The 22,560-nt window shown below is 31.9% G+C and overlaps 1 protein-coding gene across 1 annotated transcript; it reads right to left on the bottom strand.

Annotated features, from left to right (window-relative positions):
- Positions 1-2,860: 2,860 nt before the first annotated feature.
- Positions 2,861-4,623, bottom strand: LOC129918585 (protein twist). Its single transcript, XM_055999203.1, has 2 exons — positions 3,351-4,623; positions 2,861-3,159 (listed from the first exon to the last, which is right to left on the bottom strand). The coding sequence occupies exons 1-2, from the start codon at positions 4,448-4,450 to the stop codon at positions 2,922-2,924; spliced, it is 1,338 nt and encodes a 445-aa protein (XP_055855178.1). The 5' UTR covers positions 4,451-4,623; the 3' UTR covers positions 2,861-2,921.
- Positions 4,624-22,560: the final 17,937 nt, after the last annotated feature.

Raw genomic sequence — 22,560 nt, forward strand, 5'->3', positions numbered from 1 at the left:
TATAACGGTAAGATGTTGAAAGAAACAAAATCAAACATTTTTAAAAACATTTTTAATATTTTTATTTTGTTTTCCGGAGACGGACACATTACCGAAATTTTGAATCCAGAAAACCCAGAGTCCTGAATATCCAGAACCCCGAAAACTCAGAATCCCGAAAATCCAAAATCTTGAGACTTGAAACACAAAATAAAACACCAACTAAATAACAATTTAAACATTTAGGTTTGTTCGTTGTTACCCGCTCCATCAGGGCGCTCTGAGTGATGTCAATCAACTGTCAAAAATATCAGAGATGCTCGAGTTTTTATTTTACATCATATACCATAGACCTTTATTTCATCATCGGATTTTTCTTTTGACATTTCGTTTATTTATCTAGTTTTTTATTTCGTAAATAAAATTAATAATATGAGCAACAATAACAAATAAATTATATTAGCAGCAGCTACATACATATGCACATATATCCTGCCAGAATACAAGACAACTCATTTTTCGAACTCCAAACACATTTTTTTTTCTAAATTGCCAATAGCTGATTAAATTTTTACAACTCTGAATTCTGCGCTCTGACAAAATACCCAGGGCTGTTCAGAGTGTATCCAGAGTACGCTACTAGTGGAACACAGATAACTCGGGATTTTGGGTTTTCGGGATTTAGAGTTTTCGGGATTTTGAATTTTCGGGGGTCTGGGTTTGGATTTTCAGGATTTTGGGTTTACGGGATTTCGGTTTTCAGGATTTTGACCCCAACACTTTTATTCACTATCAAATGTTTTGACAATTTTTCTTTTTATTATCTTAAAAAAATTGACTATTTTATCGTTTTAGTGTTGCCAACTATGTTCGACTAATGTTCAACAAAACTAAATATTTAATTTTCACTGAACCAAAAAGCAATTTTCTAATAGATTTTAATATTCTAAATTCGAATCAAAAGTTTTGAAGCGGTAAATGAGAAACTGATAAATAAGAAGAAAAATTTATATTTCATGCAAAAAAATATAAAATGCACGACTGAGGTCGCACGTACTTGCTCTTATGGTAAAAGTAACTCTAACTTTTTACTGAGCGAAATTAAGGAATATTTAAAATTTCTTATTTTTAAGGAATTTCATAAGTAATGTAAAAATAAAATAAAATCTGTTTTTATAATTAATTAAACACCGTTTAAAATGATCTTTTACACAAAACCAAGTATGCCATTTGATTTCTTGTATAAAAAGAAATTTAAAAAAAAAAATTTCGAAAGTCGTTAGAGCCTATGACAGGTACGTTAGAGCGTTATGACAACTACCTACAATTAGTTTTGGTCTGAAAGTTTGCTTTTAGGATAGGAACCAAGGATCAAAAGATATTCTATTAGAAATATTGAGTATAATGGGTGCTTTTTCGCGAAAAAGAGGGAGGGGTTAAGGGAAAACAAAATCATTTCTGGAATATTATCAAATGACACATGTTTTTAAGCTATTTTTTTAAAACTGAACCTATTGACATAAAAATAAAGTCAATACGATTGCTCTTAGAAAAGTTATTCCCCTCTCCTTCTTATCTGCTAAAAAAACCACCCTTTCACCCAATTTTTTTTTTAAAGACTCTTTTGATCCTTGGTTCATATCCCAAAATAAAACTTTTTGCCAAATGAGGGTAACCACTTTTTTTTTACTGATTTTGTGTACTTTTTTTACCTTACTAATATGGTTTTAGAAAGCAATTTGATATTTTTTGAAATTTTGAGTTTCGCGAAGTATATATTTGTTGCTATTTTATGTAAAGAAAGATTAATTCAAACTTTACCAACTTAGTACCTACATCTCAATTTAAAAAAAAAAATAAAGTTTCCTTTTAAATCTAGGAAACTGCATTGGATTCCCATCAAACTATGGGAAAGTCCTTTTCCTTTAAAATTATAAAAAAAAACCCTTCAACAAAATTTACATAAAATACCTAATAAAACCCACAACAATAACCTTTTTAATATTGAAACAAAAAATCCACATAACCAGGTAACTAACTAATCCCTTTTATCATCCTTAGTTTTTTCCAAAACGGATTAAGACAAACTCTGACCTGTGAATTGTGCAATAATTCCTAGCTGAACAAACAACCAACCGGAAGTTGGTAGGTACTTTTAATTTCCATGCTGGATAATCATTTTCAAATGAAATGAGACATTTGCGCAGTTAAAAAACTTTTTCTGCGAATCTATAAAATGCTCCAAACTTTTTTTTTTTTAATTTTTTTATTTTATTTAAATTCAAAACCAGAAAATTGGAGTTAACAAAAAAAAAAAAAATTCCCACAAAAAATAATAAATCACCACCGGATGCACAACAGAGCAGACACTGAAGACATCATTTCATTCCGCACAGTTAAAATGGTTGGGGATAAATTTGTATCTTTTTTTTTTCTTCTGTTGTTTTATCCCTGATATGCTTAAATTTTTCACTCCCTTTGAGAAGAAGTATGTTTCCAACTGTTTTTTCTTTGTCCTTCGAATCCACCAGAGAGAAGAAGAGAAAAAAATGTCACAGCACATAAAACATATCGTTTGCGGGATGTCAGAAAAAATGTCGCGACTTTATTTTTTTTTATTTCATCCTCGATTTCGGTTCGGTTTTAGGATAAATTAAATATTCCCTTGAGAAAAAAAATAAGAAAAAATATCTTCCTATAGTATTTTACATTTATTTAAATACAATAATAATAGTTTTCAACATAATTTACATTTTTTTATAATTATAAAAAAAAAATAATATAAATTTATATAAAATATAAACATTTACTTAAAAAATAGTTTTTTTTTTTAGTTTGTATTTTGATTTATTTTTTAAATTAACAACTTAAACGACTAAAAATGGAAATGCGATTTGGAAGATCTTCAAGTTTGAATAAATTGGCTTGGAGTAACTATCGTTCTATGATTTATTATGGGCATCACCCTCCATCCGCCAGACTCCGAAGAGATAGCTTAGCTTCTCTGGCGGGATAATAGGTGCATTGCGTCTTCCCTTCGATTCATCATTGAGGACAGATGCGCCTAAGGCGAATCCCCCCAAATTGCCTGTATTACTTTGGGTCACACCGTGATTATCCAAAGCCTTCAGCAGGCTTATTTCGCTCGTCGATAAAACTCGGCACAGGAAGTCGATATATCTGCAAGGACAAGAAAATGATTATGAGTAAAATTGCGTCGGAAAAAACCGCTAAAAAAGGAAAAAAAAAAACCAAAGTGGGAATTTTGGATTTTGATCAGGGAAATCCGCTAAGGAAATAATCCCGAAAAAAACCAGAACATCATTTTAGATTTATAACATTCGGAAATTCCGTTGCGGGAAAATACGTACCTTGTGGCTAATTTCAACGTTTGGATCTTGCTGAGTTTATCGCTGGGAAGCGTTGGAATGATCTGTTGAAGGGATTTGAATGCGTCGTTCAGGCTCTGGGTGCGTTGGCGTTCCCTCACATTTGCCATTACTCGCTGATTCTGGAATTCGCCGGCATCTTCCAATTTGCTGGATTTCCTCTTTGTCCGCCGACGGGGCTTTCGGAACTTGGACGGATCAGCGCCAGCTGACATTTGCAGGAGATCGTCTTCGTTATGAAACATGTAGGCTGATTGGCGGTATTCCATTTCGTCCCTGTCCGAACTTGAGTACGTGCTGCCATTTAACGAATTCGTATGATCGAAATCAAAAAGTCCTTGCTGAGGAGCTTGGGGATGTTGTCCTTGATTGACTGTTTGTGGTGTCATTTCTGGGGGCTGATGGAATGGTTGATACTTAAAGTTATCCTGGCTGGTTTCGCAGATATCCTCGTCGTTTCCATTGTAGGGATGGAAGGGTGGTGTGTTATTTGTCGATTGAAGACTGCTGCTGTTACCTCCACTGCCCACTTCGTCAACTGTTGTCGGCAAGTATTCGACGAAGAATTTTCCAATGGTTTGTGGCTGTTGTCGTGGAATGTGATGGAAGTGTTCTTCGTCGGTGTAGACCATAGGTTTTTTGTTATCCTGCAGGATATCGTCGCCACAGTCAAAGTTTTGCCGGCGCTTTCCATTTTCATTCATAAAATGATGCAAATCGTTGGTATGATATGAGTTGTTATTGTTGTTGTTATTATTATTATGCGAATGTAAGTCCTTTTGCAAGGGAGGCGTTCCATTTGGCGAACTTGTAGCTGAGCTAAGAATTTCACTACTGGGGATATTAAACTCGGTTTCCTGTTCATGATCCATGGGATCAGAAGTGGGATAGCCATGTGGGTGGATGTATCCTTGCATAGATTGTTGCTGCTGCATTTGCAGATAGTTTTGTTCAACTTGAATAATTTTAATTGAATTTTGATTCATATTCATGAAATTGGCACTGTGGTCAATAAGGGGCTTATAACTGATATCGAGTAACACTTTTGGTGAAGCAGACCGCACCGACATTGCACACTTCATAGATCGAAAAAAGTTCTTATTTTGTTTTTTTTTTGTATGTTTTGTATCTTAAATACAATTTTATATCCGTTAGATAAATTATTTTTGTCCGGCAAGATATAGATGTAGGTACGGTAAATTAAAATCTACGAACCGATATATTAAATATGTTCAGCACCACCGAACGGAAAGATACAAACTGACTTGATTATCCTTGCGCGCATCCTCAAAATAGCTTAGCTGCGCATCTTATAGATGTGTACTAAACATCCATTTTACTCAATGAATAGGATTTTAACTAATTACTGCTAGAGTGAGATAGAACGATAGTGTGTGACGTCACTCGCATACACTTTACCACCCTCTGAATTGAAAATGTGAAAAAGAGATACAACAATTTGAGTGGATATATTTTTAGTATCTTTTCTTTAGGGATGGATTGGCCAATCACAAGAAGTTGTTAAGGGAGAAAAGAGATAAACGGAGTTTTATTTTGAAATGTAATGGTTGTTTCTGGTATATTGAAAATCTTTCAAAGCTTTGATGTTTTGTATCTTTTAATACGGCGCGGCGGTGACCTTTGTTGATTTGTGTTGTTGTTGTTCTTGTGTATCTTTTTTTTCTTTCAATCAAACAGAATTATGAAAGATGGAGGAGAATATTTGTTGGGAATTTGATTTGGCGTGAGGAGTTCTTTTTGGAGGGAATTATCTTGTTGATTTCAATTTGAACTTAAAATATTAGATGAACACTTTTTGAATATTATGATTATGATAGGTTTGAGTGTTTCTGTTAATTTATATGTTTTGATAAATTATGTTTTTTTTTTTACACAAAAACGTTTCTGTGAAATGACGATTTTAATTTTGTTTTTATAACTAATTTTATAGTATTTTCCATACCTATAAAGATTTGTCTGAAAGAATGATCCTCACGACGTTTTTTTAAGTTTTGTTAAAATTTAAGTAATTGGTAAACTTTAGAGATCGATAACTTAGACTTAGGGTATAGATAAATGATTAGATAAACATTAAAAATAAAGAACAAAAGTATTTAAAATCACTAGCTATTTTGAAAATTCTAGATTTTATGGAAAAAACGGGAAGATCGCTAATAACCTTATCAAATGAATTTTCTAATCAGAATTTAAGATCTTCGTTAGTTGATAAATAGGTATAACTACTGAGAAATTTGATGTACAAATTTTGTTACCTTCCTACTTCAAAATGTCACAATAAGTTATTTTAAATAAAGTGTGAAGTGACCAGGAGATTTAAATTTTCAAAAACCACAAATATAAAACAGCAATAAATATATATTTGACCACTTAAGTGTTATGAAACCATGCTTTCCAATATCCCTTTATTTAGTTCAGCAAAAATTTGTAAGTAGATACCGTTCTTATGCCACAGTTTTTACTTGCGATATAGGTACTATATATCAAGTTATGCATTCGTACAAAAAAAAAATTTGAGATAACATTTTTCCATAACATTATGATGGTAGACAATGCCAAAAAAGTGGGTCCCGGAAGTCCGTCTGTCTGTCAGTCTGTCAGTCTGTCAGTCTGTCAGTCTGTCAGTCTGTCAGTCTGTCAGTCTGTCAGTCTGTCAGTCTGTCAGTCTGTCAGTCTGTCAGTCTGTCAGTCTGTCAGTCTGTCAGTCTGTCAGTCTGTCAGTCTGTCAGTCTGTCAGTCTGTCAGTCTGTCAGTCTGTCAGTCTGTCAGTCTGTCAGTCTGTCAGTCTGTCAGTCTGTCAGTCTGTCAGTCTGTCAGTCTGTCAGTCTGTCAGTCTGTCAGTCTGTCAGTCTGTCAGTCTGTCAGTCTGTCAGTCTGTCAGTCTGTCAGTCTGTCAGTCTGTCAGTCTGTCAGTCTGTCAGTCTGTCAGTCTGTCAGTCTGTCAGTCTGTCAGTCTGTCAGTCTGTCAGTCTGTCAGTCTGTCAGTCTGTCAGTCTGTCAGTCTGTCAGTCTGTCAGTCTGTCAGTCTGTCAGTCTGTCAGTCTGTCAGTCTGTCAGTCTGTCAGTCTGTCAGTCTGTCAGTCTGTCAGTCTGTCAGTCTGTCAGTCTGTCAGTCTGTCTGTCTGTCTGTATAAGGAGCTACAGCCTAAACGGATAGACCGATTGATGTCAAACCTGGTATGCAGCGTTATTTGGCGACTCTTCAGAGGGGTTTTTGGAATTAATTTTTTTGGACCAAAAATAACGATACTTGTCATATACCGATTTTAGTAAAATTGAAATATCTCGAAAACGGCTCCAACGATTTTGTTTAAAAAATTCAAGTGTTAGTTTAAAGTTTAGGTCTATCTTCTAATGAAAAATAGTTTTTGGATTTTTAAAAAAATTTTGAAAATTTATTTTTGAAAAATCAAATTTTCGAACACGGTACATTTAATTTTTTTGAAATTTTGTTTTTAGATGTTGATTAGTGATTTCTACAAAATGGCATACCAATTTTGTTTTTAAACTTTTTTTCCAAAAAATTATTTATAAAAAATTAGTTTTTTAAAAAACGGCTCTAACGATTTTGAAAATTTTTTTTCTTAAAATGCATGTTAATATATCAATCAAAATTGCATACTTGTTTTGGAGGGCAATTTAATTTCAGATTTTATTTTATTTTTTTTTAAAAACGAATTTTATTTTTTTTTCCAAATTTCTATATAAAAAGTCTTAAAAATTTAAACAACTTTAACTCTAAGAGCAAGTTCGTGCGACCCCAGTCGTGCATTTTATTTTTAAAGACATTGGTTCTTGTATATACCTGCCAATCCCCCAAAAAATATGATTTAAAGTTCCACATACACCAAAGTCAAATCGCTTCAATGATATTGGCTGAAGCTCGAGAATTATACAGACAAATAGACAGACAGACAGACAGAATTGTGGACACCACTTTTTCGCATTCTATTAATGTCATGTCTGATTGTTATCACGAATTTTATTTTATTTTAAAAATCATAAAATAGGACCTTAAAAGCAATTGAAGAATATTGTAGCAACTTTTACTTGCAAGTGACAGACCTGTTTTTAAATTTTTATGTGGACATAATAAAATTGTAGAAATACAAATATGGTAACCCTGCTCAAAAACAACATTAAGGCTAGGCGCTCACATGCGATTTTAGTCGCGCGATTATTCAGTCGCAAAAATGGATCACAAGGATTTCAATGACTGTGAACACACATGCTTCTCACGATTAAAAGTTTGAAAATTGTGTCTACAGTCATTGAAATTCTTGTCATCTAATTTGCGTGCGCCTAGCCTAAAACAAAATAGAATACCTACAATTTAAGATTAGCTTTTCATCTATAAAAAATAATTCTTGAGCTTCATACATCTACATTAGGTACATATCCAATATAAGTTCAAGTGACCTCAACTCCAAAAATTTATAAAGCGTTTCGCCCAGGTACGACAGTGGGCTCATCAGTTAGATCTGTCGTACCCTTACTAAGACGCCTTATTTTGGTCGATGATTACCGACACTATATATAAAACTCACAGCAGTATATTCATGCTGTGAGTTTTATATATAGTGTCGGAATGAAATTTTCAGGAATAATAGAAAATAAGAAGATAAATCAACACCAGTAATTTCCGCCCACTGCCCCGCCTACTAAAGTGAAAAATGGTTATTTAAGTTGAAAAAAGTCGAAAACTAGCACTTTTGTATGAAATTTAACGAAGACAACGTGATTTGCAGTAACCAAAATATGCTTTTCTGAAGGTTTTCGAGTTCAAAACTCGAATCCGAAGTCATAAAAAATTAATCAGCTCCTGTTTTTGAAATATTAATGTTAGAAAATGCAAAAAAAGTTTTTTCTTGACTATTTCTTACCTTGTTCTTTTATATAAGTAAAATTGTTTGAACATATTTAGTAACGGTTTATATAATATCTGATTTCCTTCTTTCAAGATCTGTTTAAATCTTTTCGATATCTTTTTTACTGCCTGAGATATCTTGAGTTGTTTGGCATGGTATATCTACCATATAAATTATAACGTCATTATCTCCTTTTTGATATATGAAGCCGAACCCACTTACTACATTTTATGATATCTCGGGAAATAAAAAAGATAAAGAAAAGATTTAAACAGGTCTTGAAAGAAGGAAAATAGTTCTAGTTATTTAAGTTGTATGGGGAACTGGAAAAAACTCAATTAAACCTTAACCACTAAAAGCAAGGAAACCAAAATAAGATTTTCTTGCAAGCTTAATTATTGTTTAAGACTTAGGAAGAAATTTAAGAAACAATTTGTAGGTTTTAATTTTAGTCATATCTTTATTTTAGTTTTTTTGTGCTCTGAGGGCAATTTGCTGAAACGAAACTTAAATAATTTAAGTTGAACATAAGCTCCTATTCTCTACTTTTTCCTCTGCGTAAACTACCACATAAGAGTTTATTTAGAACATAAATGCTTAAGTTTCGATTCAGCAAACGGCTGTGAATCTAATATTCGTAAACCCCAGAAAATTTTAAATAAATTGCACAAAACGTTGAAAACCGTCCATTTTTTATGTATTTTTCGATTTTTTTTTTAATATGTATTTATTTTCAAACTAACGTCAGATGAATTCATCGGATCAAAATACATATTAAAACATATGATTTTTAAAAAAATCTTTCCATTTTTTATTATAATCTGCTTTTTTAGAAAATAGGTTTTTCACATTTGCTTAGCTTCAAATTGCTCTAAAAAGTTTATTAGGACGACTAGGATTTTTGGTGCCAAATGTTGCTGAGACTCAACACTATCATATGATATGAGTCCGCCTACAGAGGCAAACAGAGGAAGTAGTTAAAACAATTTTTGAACTCAAAATTCCGGAAAATTATAAGTATTCTTAAAATGAAAAATCGAAAAAAATTTTTTCCGCTAAACTTGTAACTGATATTGTTAAACTGTTTATTTTTAATATATTTACAAAAATTTTTTTTTGAAAAGTTAAAATTTAACTGATTTTATACCATTTGAAAAATACTCGTATTTACATAAATTTTCATAATTTTTCAACTTTGAATACAAATTTCTAAATCTAGAAATTTTTTTTGAAAGAAATGCTTTCACATCCTGATTCTACAACATAATTACTGTAAGAAAAACTTCCAACATATAAAAAAATCCAGCTTTCACACGAATGAGTTTTTTTCCACTTTTTTCCCACTGTGTGTCGTACCTGGGCGAAACGCTTTATAAATTTTTGGAGTTGAGGTCACTTGAACTTATATTGAATTATATTCAATCACTTAAAATAAAAATAATTTTAATAATTTTTTATTATTTTTGTTATTTTTTCTTCGTTAGTAGGTACATATCTATCTGAAATAAGAGCAAGAACTCGGGAATCTTCAAGGGTGTTGTTTTGGTGCTTTTTAGCATTAACATATTCCGAAATTGCTTCCATGGCCTTTTTTTTCGTCTAGCAACCTATATCTCTTGTCTTTCATTAAACGAAACAAATAATTTTCACTGATCTTGATTGCTTTTTTTCTCCAGTAAATATTTTAAAAAAATTTTCTTTCAAAATGCCAGTAGAGGTGGTTAAATTGGATCTCTTTGTTTCAAATTTTAGCGAAATGATATTCCAAAAATGTCTGTATTTATTTTTCATGCCGAAAAAAGTGCTTGTGAACACTTTGATTAAAGAATGCGTTCCACTTAAAGTTTTGGCTCACAGCATCAAATCTGTTTTGAAAATCAATTAAAACGAACTAAATATTAAGGGTATTCACGTAACGAGATAATTTTCTACTTTGCAGAAAAATAGAAAATTCCGCAAAAGGTTTAAATGAACACCCCAGCAGAAAATAATTGCGTAAACAAGGGAAACAAACAGCTGTTTGTTAAACGTCAAATTGAACTTGTTTAATTAAAAAAATAAGTCAAGCTAATTTTGCAAATACTATGCAACAATAAAAAAAAATGTAATTTGCTCAAATAAAATAATATTCTCTTTTCAATATTAACATATTTTATTTGTGGTTATCTGAATAGTAAGACATAAATCGCGTTCAAAAAGATATTCCAGATACGGGGATCCCAGATAGCCTATCCGATAGGTGATTGAACACACCCAAAGTTTATCTGATTTTTTTTTCTTCGGTTTCTGCTTCAAATTTGTGAGATAAAATTCTATGATTTGCGGAATATTTTTCCCATACAAATTTTGACAGCTCATTTCTACCGATAGAAAATTCTACAGTTTCTACGGTTTCTACGGGTTTTCCGCGTTTACGTGAATACCCCTATTACTGATATTTCGATGCGCGAAAGGGTTCGCTAAACACATTACCTACCTTTTGAAAAGTGAACACCTACTCTAATTTTTCTAAGCATGGAAAAGTATTTTGCATACGGATTTATGGACAGAAATAAATATACTTTTAATTTTATACCAGTAGGTATGATTTTTCTAAGTTATTTGTTACGAAAAAGCTTCAATTATCTCGACTTTCTTATGAATGATTTTTCTATTATAACCATTAATATCAAAATCGTTCCCTTATACTTGGGCCATTACTCCATAGTAAAATGGACATTGCCTTTCTATAATTTAAAAATAATCATATTAAATTTTTCTCTTTTTCAGAAAATAAATTGTTTTTTTTTTTTCAATTCCCATTTTTGGGTCCAAAATTGCACGTGTATTCCTATACCCCTAAGGGTACATTTGTAGATGTAAAAATCTGCGGTCGAAAACAATTTTTTGATTTTTTAAACATTCTTTTGGAGAGTATTCGGATATGGATTCAAATTTTACGAATTTCAGTTAAATTCTAAATTTATAAAAAGTTAAAATTAATTGTGCCGTTCGTTTTAAAACTAACAAAAAACTGAAAAAAAAATGTCATTATAAAAATACAAAATTCAACATATTATCCCAAAATATTACAATTTTACTAAGGTTCATACAAACATGACGTTAACAACATAAATCAAGCTATAAGTTTCTTGAAAAAGAAGAACACCGTAAAGAAAACATCAAAATAAAAATGCATGATTGTGTTTACATTTAAATTTATTTTGTGGCAAAACCAAATGACTGAAAATTCCTATAGATCTGGTTTTTCTCAAAGGAATTACCCTGCAATTGTAGGTAGCTAATGGATATTATTTGTATGTCTTTCGTATTTATACGTATCTCATTGAAGAATTCAAATCGAAGATTTTATATCCCTTTCTCTTTCCCTTTTCCTATATGTAGGTATATACGAAGACAGATGATAAAAAAAACCTAATTGTACCATATATCAGATAGATTCAATGCAATTTTATAACTTTTATTATCCTTGTTTAGAAATTAAATTAGGGATTTCCCTTATATCAAGTAAAAAATGAAAAACCTCCTAAAAGTCGTGAGCTCGCTTCTCATACATATTTCTATCTCTTTTCTCCGGATGTTGGTAATTTCCAGGATAAGCTAGCGGATGATGGCGACGAACGAAGACGCGGCGCATCATCGAAAGCGGCGGCGGTTTTCCCTCAACTATTGCAAAATACCCGCAATAACCACTAATTATGCAGATGCCTATGAGTCTCTCCTGAACTTACAACATGCATCTATCTAAGCACCTTTATCTACCTGTGATCGAGGTCGATTAATATTTTCGGATTGTAAGGAATCCCCCTGAATCTTTGCTGCAGTGGTATTTACGTCTCTGATGTTTATTTCCGTGGGTTTTCTGGTTGGGATTGGGATATCCCTTGGAAGAGTATGTCGTCGAGATGTCTGCGTTTTTTGTTTTTATTTGTTTCTAAAATAACCCTCACCTCAGCTAAAATGTTGCAGATACAAATAAAACAAAATGTGTGGTTGCATTTTCGTTTGCAACATTGTCACCAAAGTCGTTAAAATGCGTAGATAAATGCGCTCCTGTCACACTTTCATCTCAATTTTAATGACAGCTTCGGTGGTAATTTTTGTTTGCAAAAATATTTTTATGATTTGTGTTTGTGTGGCTTCTGTAATACAAAATCGACACAAATAATAAAAGTACTCAGGAAATTGTTTTTATGTAGCAAGGCAAATACATATGTAAATGAAAAAAAAAAAAAACTTGAGTCTTGACAGCCATTAATAAAATGAGATGCGTATATGCTTTGTTGTTTTTTTTTTTTTAATCGGTAATTGCCTGAGTGGGCGGAAACATGTTAATTGTTTGTCTTTTTCTAATTTGATTTTTATTTTTGGGGAGCTAGTGTGGGGAATTTTGAACAGCTGGTTCGCGTATAGGATACCAAATAGCAAATACTTGAACCATGTCAATAGTTTGTACAATGTCCGCAATCAGCGCTGTTGTGTTAAGTTGTGATTACAACCATATTGGCTATATCGTAATTCTTGTGGTGAATAATTTTAAGTTTTGAATTTTACTTACGATATTCGCTGCTTGCCGTATGAAGTATGGTAGGTTTTGGTTATTTGTATAATGTAAAACCTAGGTTTGGTTGCGTTGTTAAAATTCTATTATGGTTTTTTGATTCGTTTAGGTATTTCAGAAATAAAAAATCAGTTTTTTCATTATTTTTTTTTTTAAAGTTAACTGTTTTTTAAAGAATTTCGCTTGAAAAGCTGATACCCCAGGAAGCTTAAGAAGTTTTGTAGTGATAACCTGATTATCCCAAATTAAACCAGTGCCAACTCGGTTTTCAGAGGGCCAAAAGTTGAACAAACTTATTAGCACCATAACGGATGGGGGAAAAGGTTTGGGTGTGTAATAAATTGGGATGGGTTTCAAAAATCGTGGTTTTTAACAATTTTGGTGAAAAGTAGACCTCCTATCCAGTGGCGTATCGAGGGGGGGGGGGGGGGGGGCTCAGGGGGCTCAAGCCCCCCCAAGCCTTCCAGATCATGTTATTTTTTACCTAATTTCATTGTAATATATATGCTTGACTGAAACTTGTTCGTAAATCTTATAGATTTAGAGGCAGCTCAGATGCTCGAGCCCCCTCCAAATTCTGAAACGGCTATTTGTGTTTGTTTGAGTAAGAGCCTTAGCTGTAGCTGGGGGTTCGGTGGTTTTTTTTCGGGTTTAAGTCCAATTCGAAATTCTTCAGATCACTTTTTAGTATAATACGTACGTCGAATAACATCACCGTTTAGTTTTGCAAAAGTTCTTATGCAATCTCAATAAACACTTTTTTTCAAAAATTATATACTTCTCAAAGCTATTGGAAATAGAAATATTTGATATCTCAAAATCTTAGTGGTCATCATATGTAACTAATGGTTTCTTTCAGCAAATGCCAGTTTGGACTTCGAATTCGGATTAAAAAAGCAACATATTACGAAAAAATATATATTTCGAATTAAACATCTAAAATAATTTAATGGAAAATTAGTTTCTAGACTTTCACTTTCTGCATTTTTCACTCATTTAAATTTTCTGATCGAATTCAATTCACATTATTTCTGTTTGTAAATTTGGTGCCTTTTTCAATGAATCTATAATTTTTGGACAAAATATTATCATAACTTATTTGTGTCTCCTTATTTTTACATGCGATATAGGTACTATAGGGCAAGTTTAGGATTCGTAAAAAAAATCGAACTCGAGATAACAATTTTACATGACATTACGATGATGGAGAATGCCAAAAAAGTATGTCCGGCAATTCTGTCTGTCTGTCTGTCTGTCCGTCTGTCTCTATCTGGAGCTGCAGCCTAAACGAGTGAAGTGATTTTCTTCAAACTTGGTAGTTAGCAGTTTTTGGTGATTCCCTAGAGGGGAAATTGAAATTTTTTTTTTATGACCAAAACTAACGGTACCTGCCAAATAACGGAAATAGAAAAGTTAATTTTTTTCAAAAACGGCTCTAACGATTTTGATTAAAATTTTTGTGTGTAATACTACACATAAGGGCCAACTTTTTAAATAAAAAAAAATATTTTTTGTACCGTTATTAACGGTACCTGTCATAGAACGGTTTTTTTCGTTTCTGAATATCTCGTACAAAATTAACCCGATTTAAATGAAAATTTTTATACAAAAGTGTGTAAGTAAAGATAATATTAAAATTTTAGAAAATTTTCAAAAAACGCATTTTTGGTTTTTTAAAAAATATTTCAAAATTTTTTTTTGAAAAATCAATTTTTTGAAAACGGATCAATGAAAAATTTTGAAATTTAGTTTTTATATGTAAATTAATTATTTCTTCAAAATGGCATACCAACTTTTTTTTTGAAAAATGTTAAAAAAATTTTATATATAAAAAATTATTTTTTTAAAAAACGGCTCCTACAATTTTCAAAATTTTTTTTCTAAAAATACCTTTTTATACGAGAAATAAAATGGCATATTTGTTTTTTTTTTTAAGATATTTTAAAACGGAGTTTTATTAATTATAAAAACAGATTTAATTTTTTTATACTACTTATGAAATTTCTTCAAAATATCGAATTTTAAATTTCTTGAATAAAAAGCTTTAAGATTATAGTTACTTTAAGCATAAGAGCAAGTACGTGCGACCCCAGTCGTGCAATTTATTTCTTTTGAATTCTTCTTTTTTTCCATTAAAATTGCCGATAAAATGGCATCCAGCAATAATAATTTAACTTCAGAAACAAAATTAAAAAGGATGATCCTTCAGCTATGACAGTTCGAAGCAATTTCGAAGTTTTTGAAATTGATCCAAATGAAGAATATGATATTTTATTTCACGTGAAATTTAAAAGTGATTTCAATTCACTTTCGGTCGAATTGCGGAACATGGGCGTTTATATCGAAAATGGTGTTTGTCACACAAGAACTTTGAAAACAGGAGACAGTAGTACGAAGCTGTCGACGTCGAGAGCAGTTAAATGCTACTATACCACTTTCAGTACCGCAGCACAGAGCTTCACTCTCGATCAAAGGTGAATATATTAGAGAGAAAAATTTTTCGTACCCCTCTAAAAAATTTTTGAAAAATTTTCTAGCCCCCTCCAAATTTTTTTCTGGATTAAAAAAGTTAAACACGAAAGTTGTAAATAAGACCTATACCTAACTCCTGCTACAATACTTTTTTTTATATAACCTCAAAAATAGTATGAAGCATGCAAAAATACAATTTTTTGGTTTTGTATTTTTAACTCTTACAAATATACATAGATAGGTTTTAACATAACTTAAACTTACTTCCTTGTGTTTTTTATCTAATTTTGTTTTTTTTTTTTTTTTAGCAAGTTATTATTTTTTTTTTGATTTTTAATTTGAAAAAATAACCTATTTTCAATCAAAAAAGTTACCGAAAACATTTTGATTTTTGAAAATTTTGGATTAAAACCTTTTATTTAAGACTATGCATGTAAAAAACTACACTTTTATTTCGGAAAATATCGGGAAAAATTGAATAAAACAAAAACACTTTTTTTTTGTGTGCCGGTGTTACCTATTGAAATAAGAACATTACTCACACTAAATTTAATCGAAAACGTTAGAGCAGTTTTTGAGAAAAATTCAACCACTCAAAAAAATTTAATGGGGGTTACAAGCTCTAATAATCAAGTCAAATAATGGTTTAACCTCGGAATGAATGGTAATAGAAATTTTTTTTTGGTCAATACCTTCAATTTGGCATTCTATAACATACCTTAAAAGTCTAGAAAAATCTCATGTCCGTAAGTCGCGATTTTCAAGGTCATGGAGATGGAGATTCTCAAAATTAGCAAAAATAGACGATGGTATTATTTACACATATGATACATGACTTCGAGGTATTTTTTAATACTGATGCCAAAATATCTAAAATCAAGACAATCTGACGTCTCTGAAAAAAGTTATACCTGTTTTTCATCTGTCAACCCATATTATTATAACAGTTGCAAACCTTTTACCGAAAAAGCTTATTGTTTCAGCTCAAAATATTTATATCGACCATGTCTATAAAACATCTAAAAAAAGAGCTATAATTTTTTGAACCCAATCAATTTTTTCATCAAAAAAGTACAAAAATCAATGTTTTTTTTTCTCATTAAATCTATTTTTTTAAATGACAACCTAACCTATGATAAATTTTATATCATCTGAAAGCTTATTTCAATTTTTATATGACGTATCAATCACATTTCTACCATGCCTTCAAAAAAAGTAAGAATTTTTTAAAGCCAACTATGTCGATATTTGAAACTGAGATTTCGGTACTTCTTACACTGGTGGCAGGTCATCGGCAACAGATCTCCACAGGTGTTTTGAGGTATTTTTCAATTTAAGATTGTGTGATATATCAAATAAAAGGTTATGTTATCAGCATGCGTATTAAAGTTAAATCAAATTTGTATGTGCACTAGATCAAAATATATAACGTGTGTAGAAAAAGAACATGTTTGTACCGTTATCTCAGAATTTTAAATATGAAATTGATTGAAATTTTGTACAGCTATAGTTTATTTATTTATTACCTATCTACAGTACAAATTTCATTCATCTATCTATCAAAACAAAAAAGTTATAACAAGTTGAATGTTCGTGTCGCGTTTTCGTTTCATCTTGTTTCAAATCACTACGATACTAAAGAAGTTTTCACTTCAAAAAGAAAATTTCAAGGATAGATTTATCCTACCCTTTAGGCTGTTGTTTCATGTACAGATGGACGCACAGACGCAGACCGAACGGACGTCATGACGAAGCCCACTTTTTTGGACTTCTCCATCATTGTTATTTTAGTTATGATTAAAACCTGGAAATTTTTTTTGACACGAAACCAATACTTGCAGCATAGAGCAGTAAAAATGATTTTTTACCACCCTGATTTAAAAATTGAATACCTGAAACTTAGACTTTTCCTTATTTATAATCTTTTGCATTCTTCGCAAACAACAATAATAAATTTTTAATCTCTCGTTTAGTTATCTTCTATAATCTCATAAAATCTGTTGCTCTAGGATGTTAACCAACAACGTGGCAAAAAAAACTACAATTTTTTTATAAACTTAAATAATATGATACATTATTATAAAATTAACAACTGTTTTATCAATGTAATTACAAAGTATCAATTTTCAATCGCATGATCAAATTATCTATTCTTGCGAGGCGATGTGTTAACAATCGATATAAATGAAAAAACTATCTAAATTAAGGTGAGATTGATTTAAAAGTCATAATGCAATCTGACAATCAGTAGCAATTAAACCCAAAAGACCATGGTTTGAATTTCAATTCAAAAGTTTCATTTGTTTTCCCAGACCTTGTCAACAAAAAAGTCCCTTCTGCAAGTTCTTCTTTGAACCTCTTTCGTTTGAAACCCCTAACCACAGACTGTGGTGCAGTCTGTGCAGTGCACTACTATTGGCTTCCGCGGCGCCAAGTTATTCTATAGAATATTATTAATCGCAAAACCAAAGCAAAGCGTCAAAAACACGCCTCAGACCAATAAGACACGGTAACTGAATGGTGTTCCACACGTCACGCACATTATCATTTTGGCGAATTAATTAATTCCTCACAACATTGCTGCTATCACGTAAGATATATCGAAAGCATGAAAGTTTTGTTAAACACTTGTTACGGTCCTCAGATCATACAACAGCTCTATAGCAGCTTACACTATAATCTGCTGCTATATAGCTTGGCTAGCCTCTCAAGCTATATACAATGTTGTTTAGTCTTTTTTTTTTTATTTCTGTTTAACTTCATCAAATCAAAGCGGCTAAAGTTATTTATCGTCGACAACAACTCGTACTAATAACTCTAATGTTATATTAGTAGGTACAGGAACCCACAGTGGTGCACACGGTTGGGGCGGAGCGGAGGGGTTAGCATTAAAAATGTATTCAGAAAAAAATAATACAGCAACTAAAACTAGATTATTGTAAATTAGTCAACAGCACCAGCAACGAGCAGAAACAGTGACTCCACGTCCACATGCACATCCACACACATCTACTTGGTAGTCGGTGTGTCACTGATTTATATCTCATGTTCCCCCATGAGAGTAGGTTGCGGGATGAATCCTATAGTAGCTCCCAAAGCCTATGCAACTCGACGAAGATCTAGGATAGAGATCTGGTTTGGGGCTTATGTCGTTTGCCCACTTTATGGCGCTGGTGTGCCCCTCTTTTTGTCCAATGCTACCGTGCACCCAGCTGAGGGTTGATATTAGCATTCAGCTGATGAATAGGCCAATGTAATCCATGGTGAGAAATGCTTGCGATCAATAAACCTCTCACCAAGCCAGCTCACAGCATAACAACGTATAGTGATAGTGACCAACCGTTGCGTCTGTTGTCGTTTTGATCGTCGTCATCGTCATTGAGCTCTTCATTTTGTGGTCCTGCATGCTCGTCCGACATTTTACATTGCTTGGATAATGTCCGTCAATTTGTATCCTTCATAATTACAGGAGTGTATTGCGTGGAAGTATGGCGATGCACGTAGGAATATATACATTGTTAGGAAGCTGCGGGACTCACTGCGTGATTTTGATTTTGCAAATCAATTGGAAAAGAACAGACTGGGATGAAGGATCTTAGCACTTTGGGAATAAGGTGGTAAATCTTGAGCATTGGTTCCATTACTTCGGAATCCGGCCGAACAGCTGCGGTTTTCATGATTTTTTTTTAAACTTCCTTTGCGGTAATTAAAACCTATATCGACGGTTAAACTGCAAAACCTCGTAAGTCGTTTTTGCCTGTTTGTTTAGAAATGGAAAAAAAACCTCATAAAACAATTAAAAAAATGAAACAAATAAAAAAATAGTTTATTTAATAACTCAAACTAACTATTTTTTTATTTCATTCATTTTTAAAAAAATTATTTTAAGAGGTTTTTTTCGATTTCTAAACAAACAAGCAAAAACGACTTACGAGGTTTTGCAGTTTAACCGTCGATATGGACTTTAACCCGCTTTCGACGTATTGTTTTTTTTTGCTAGTTATAAATAATATTTTTGTGATTGAAAACAATTTTTTTTAATGATATTACGATGATGCGAAAAAAGTGGGTCCCGCGATTCTGAAATTTCTTATAGGTCCAAATTTAATAGTATCTGCCATATATTTAACATAGAAAAACCTGTCATAGGGTTATAGAACCGTTTGAGTAGCCGTTATATTAAAATTTTCAAAAAAAAAATAGAATTTTTTATTTTAATAGTTATTAAAAAAAAACAATTATTATTAAAATAAAAAATAATTATGAAAATAAAAAAATAATTACATATACCCAGTAAATATTATTTAAAAAATCATTTTTTTGAGAGCTGGTCGTTGAATTTTCATGAATTTTTTTGATCATCTTGGCTACTATACAGATTGCAATCTAATACGATCTAATATGTAGATTGCAAAGGAAATTTGTGGTGTTCTTCAAAAACTAGAATAAATTTTCTACAAGAATTAGAAATCTCTTTTTCAACATTTTTTTTTTTTAATTTTGGCATGAAATTGAAAAAAAGCTAAATAAAAAGAGCTCTTCGTTTTTATTTGTTAAATCAAGTCCATTGAGTTTTTGGAAAAAAAAACTAAGAGAAGCAAAATATGTACTTGCTAACAATTTTTTATCAAAATAAAAAAAAATATTTAAACTATAAAAAGGCTTCAAACCAAGCACTATTTTTTCAACTATATTTGCATTTGATGCATTTTTGTGTTCTAAATTTAAATAAAAATCTCGAGTCAAATATTCTGATGTTTACTCAGGTTCTAAACCCAATTAATTTATTTATTGTGTAAAAAGTACTTAAGTAGGAATGTATTTCAAAATTGAGAAGTTAATTTTTTGTAAATGTTTATTTATTGAATTTTGGAATAATTTTTAAAATACCGCTTTCTACACAGAAAAAAATAGACCACATAAAATAGAACAAAAACAATAAGATTTCTCTATGGTTTTCATCCAAGAAGGAAACCTTATTAAAACAATCGGGTTTTCCTTATTGTTTTAAAATCTGCAAAAAAATTAAAAAAAACGATGACCAGGCTGGGAATCGAACTGGAGACTTCAAATCATTAGACGCACACCTTACCACCTGAACCAACCTGCCATGAAAATATTGATCGCGATTTTTGTTCTAGTGCTAACTTGCAAAAAAAATCAACTTTTCAGTCAAATTTTAATAAGATTTTCTCTATAAAAATAATAAGAAATCTCCTTAAAAAAACCTTATTAATCGTTGATTTTAATAAGATTTCCTTATGAAATGTATGGACGGTAAAACAATATGGCAATCTGTTAGTTTTTAGCGGGTCATATTTTTCTCTGTGTATAAATTACCTTCAAATACATGTAGGTACCTATATTTAAAACATAATTTTATCTTCTTTCATATAAAATGCGAAATCAACGACTCCTCATTTAAATATCGCTTCTTAAAGTCACGGAAGCAGAATAAATAGATTTTCTAATGTCACACCCGATACATCCTTTATCTGAAGAGCTTATAACGTAACAAGGTAGGCTAACAAAATGTAATTTTAAAAATATGTTAACATCTACATATATACATTAGGTGTTGAAGCTATTTAGTGAATACTGCACAAATCAGGATCAAAAGATTAAGTTATTGTGTCACGCCCGTTACAACGAGAGATTATTTCCATTTGGCTCAATTTTATTAAGAATTTCTCAACGTAAAAAAACAGTGTGTAACTTTAATAAAAATAGATACTCGTGCGGTGAAATATCAGGTTTGTAAAACTTGTCCCAATGATAACGATTTTTTAACTTGATTCAACTATTGCAATTTTCAGCGGACCACATTTCACTTACCAGTCCTGTGAAAGAATTTGTAGCGAAATAAAAAAAACAACCGTTTGCAAAATATGTCAAAAATTATCACAAAAAATTCCTTAATGACTGGGATACTTTAACTATAAAATTAACAATCTTTGAAAAGCAACATCTTTAAAACCGCAGCGCAGCGCTACAAGTTTTTTGTTAGTTTCAACCTTTCAAGACCGGCATACCAAATTCCAAATTATTGGATTTTAATCAAAATTTGGAAAAATTTTGCTTGTAATGAATGCTAACAGTTTATTTTGGTGTTAACAACACATGAAAGCTCCACTGGAATTGGATGCAAATTTGCGCGTTAAGCCCCTAATTTGTTAGTAATTTTTGTGTTTTTTTTTTCGAAATCTATGTAGGCAATATTGGCTAGTTTGACCCTGAAGCAAGCCAGAGTGAAAATTGCCAGCGTGGCTCTCAGCTGCAAATATCTAAATTAGTAAACCATACAACACCCTTCTAAAAAATAAGCTATTCCTTTTCGCGCATCGCACTTATGATAAGAAAACCTTTTTTCTTAATTACCTAAAGGCTGTTTAAAGTTTGCGAATTTATTTCTTCTTTTTTAATAATAACTATAATCATAATGATTATAATCATTCAAATGTAACCTTAATCAGGCATAATATTCGTTACTATGACATCGTCTTAAAAAATGAACCATTTTAAAGGTATTTTCAACTTCCAACAATTCGAACGTATTTATTCAATTTGCAATCACATTTGACGAAACTAATCCAATTTTCGCAAAATCTTGTTTTGCTTGATTGGAGTTCACACGTTACTCCCACTTTTTAAAAACTAAACCGTAATTTACTTCCAATAGTAAACTAGATTCATTTTAACTTGGAATGTGGTTTTTTTCCAATCAAATTGGAATTTAAATGCTAGAAATTTCTGACTGACAAGCTGCGAGTCAGTTTATAAACTTTGTGACCAATCCACATTGAAGCCTCTCACGTTTTAATATCAAATCCAAGCAAAACAAACGAGTGATGACGACACAAACGACACGACGACAGACACAACACCACTCCAATGGCCATTCTCCATAGCTTGACAGTCGTTTTCGAATCGAATGCCCTCATTACAGTCTGATCATCTGGCGATTTGCTCGTGAGCCTGAAAGACCAAACTCTGAGCAGTTAGAAGCACATTTTCCGACTTGTCCGTCCCGATTTGAAGATCTTAAGGCATAAACACAAATATGCCAGACGCATGTCCGTCTCTTGATAAATAATCCCAGTTCGCTACCGTGTTCGCTAGGTTGTGTTTGCATTTATCTCTTGCAGCTTCCTTTTGAGCGCACTGCGAAGCAACTCCGAAGATGTCGTCCAGTTAAAGTTGTCGTTGGTCTTGAGCTTCGGTCTTGGACCGTGTACGTTAATGTATAGCGCAACGTCACAGCGCCAATCGATTG

This window comes from Episyrphus balteatus, chromosome 4 (genome assembly GCF_945859705.1).
Source record: "Episyrphus balteatus chromosome 4, idEpiBalt1.1, whole genome shotgun sequence".
In the NCBI taxonomy this organism is placed as follows: domain Eukaryota; kingdom Metazoa; phylum Arthropoda; class Insecta; order Diptera; family Syrphidae; genus Episyrphus; species Episyrphus balteatus.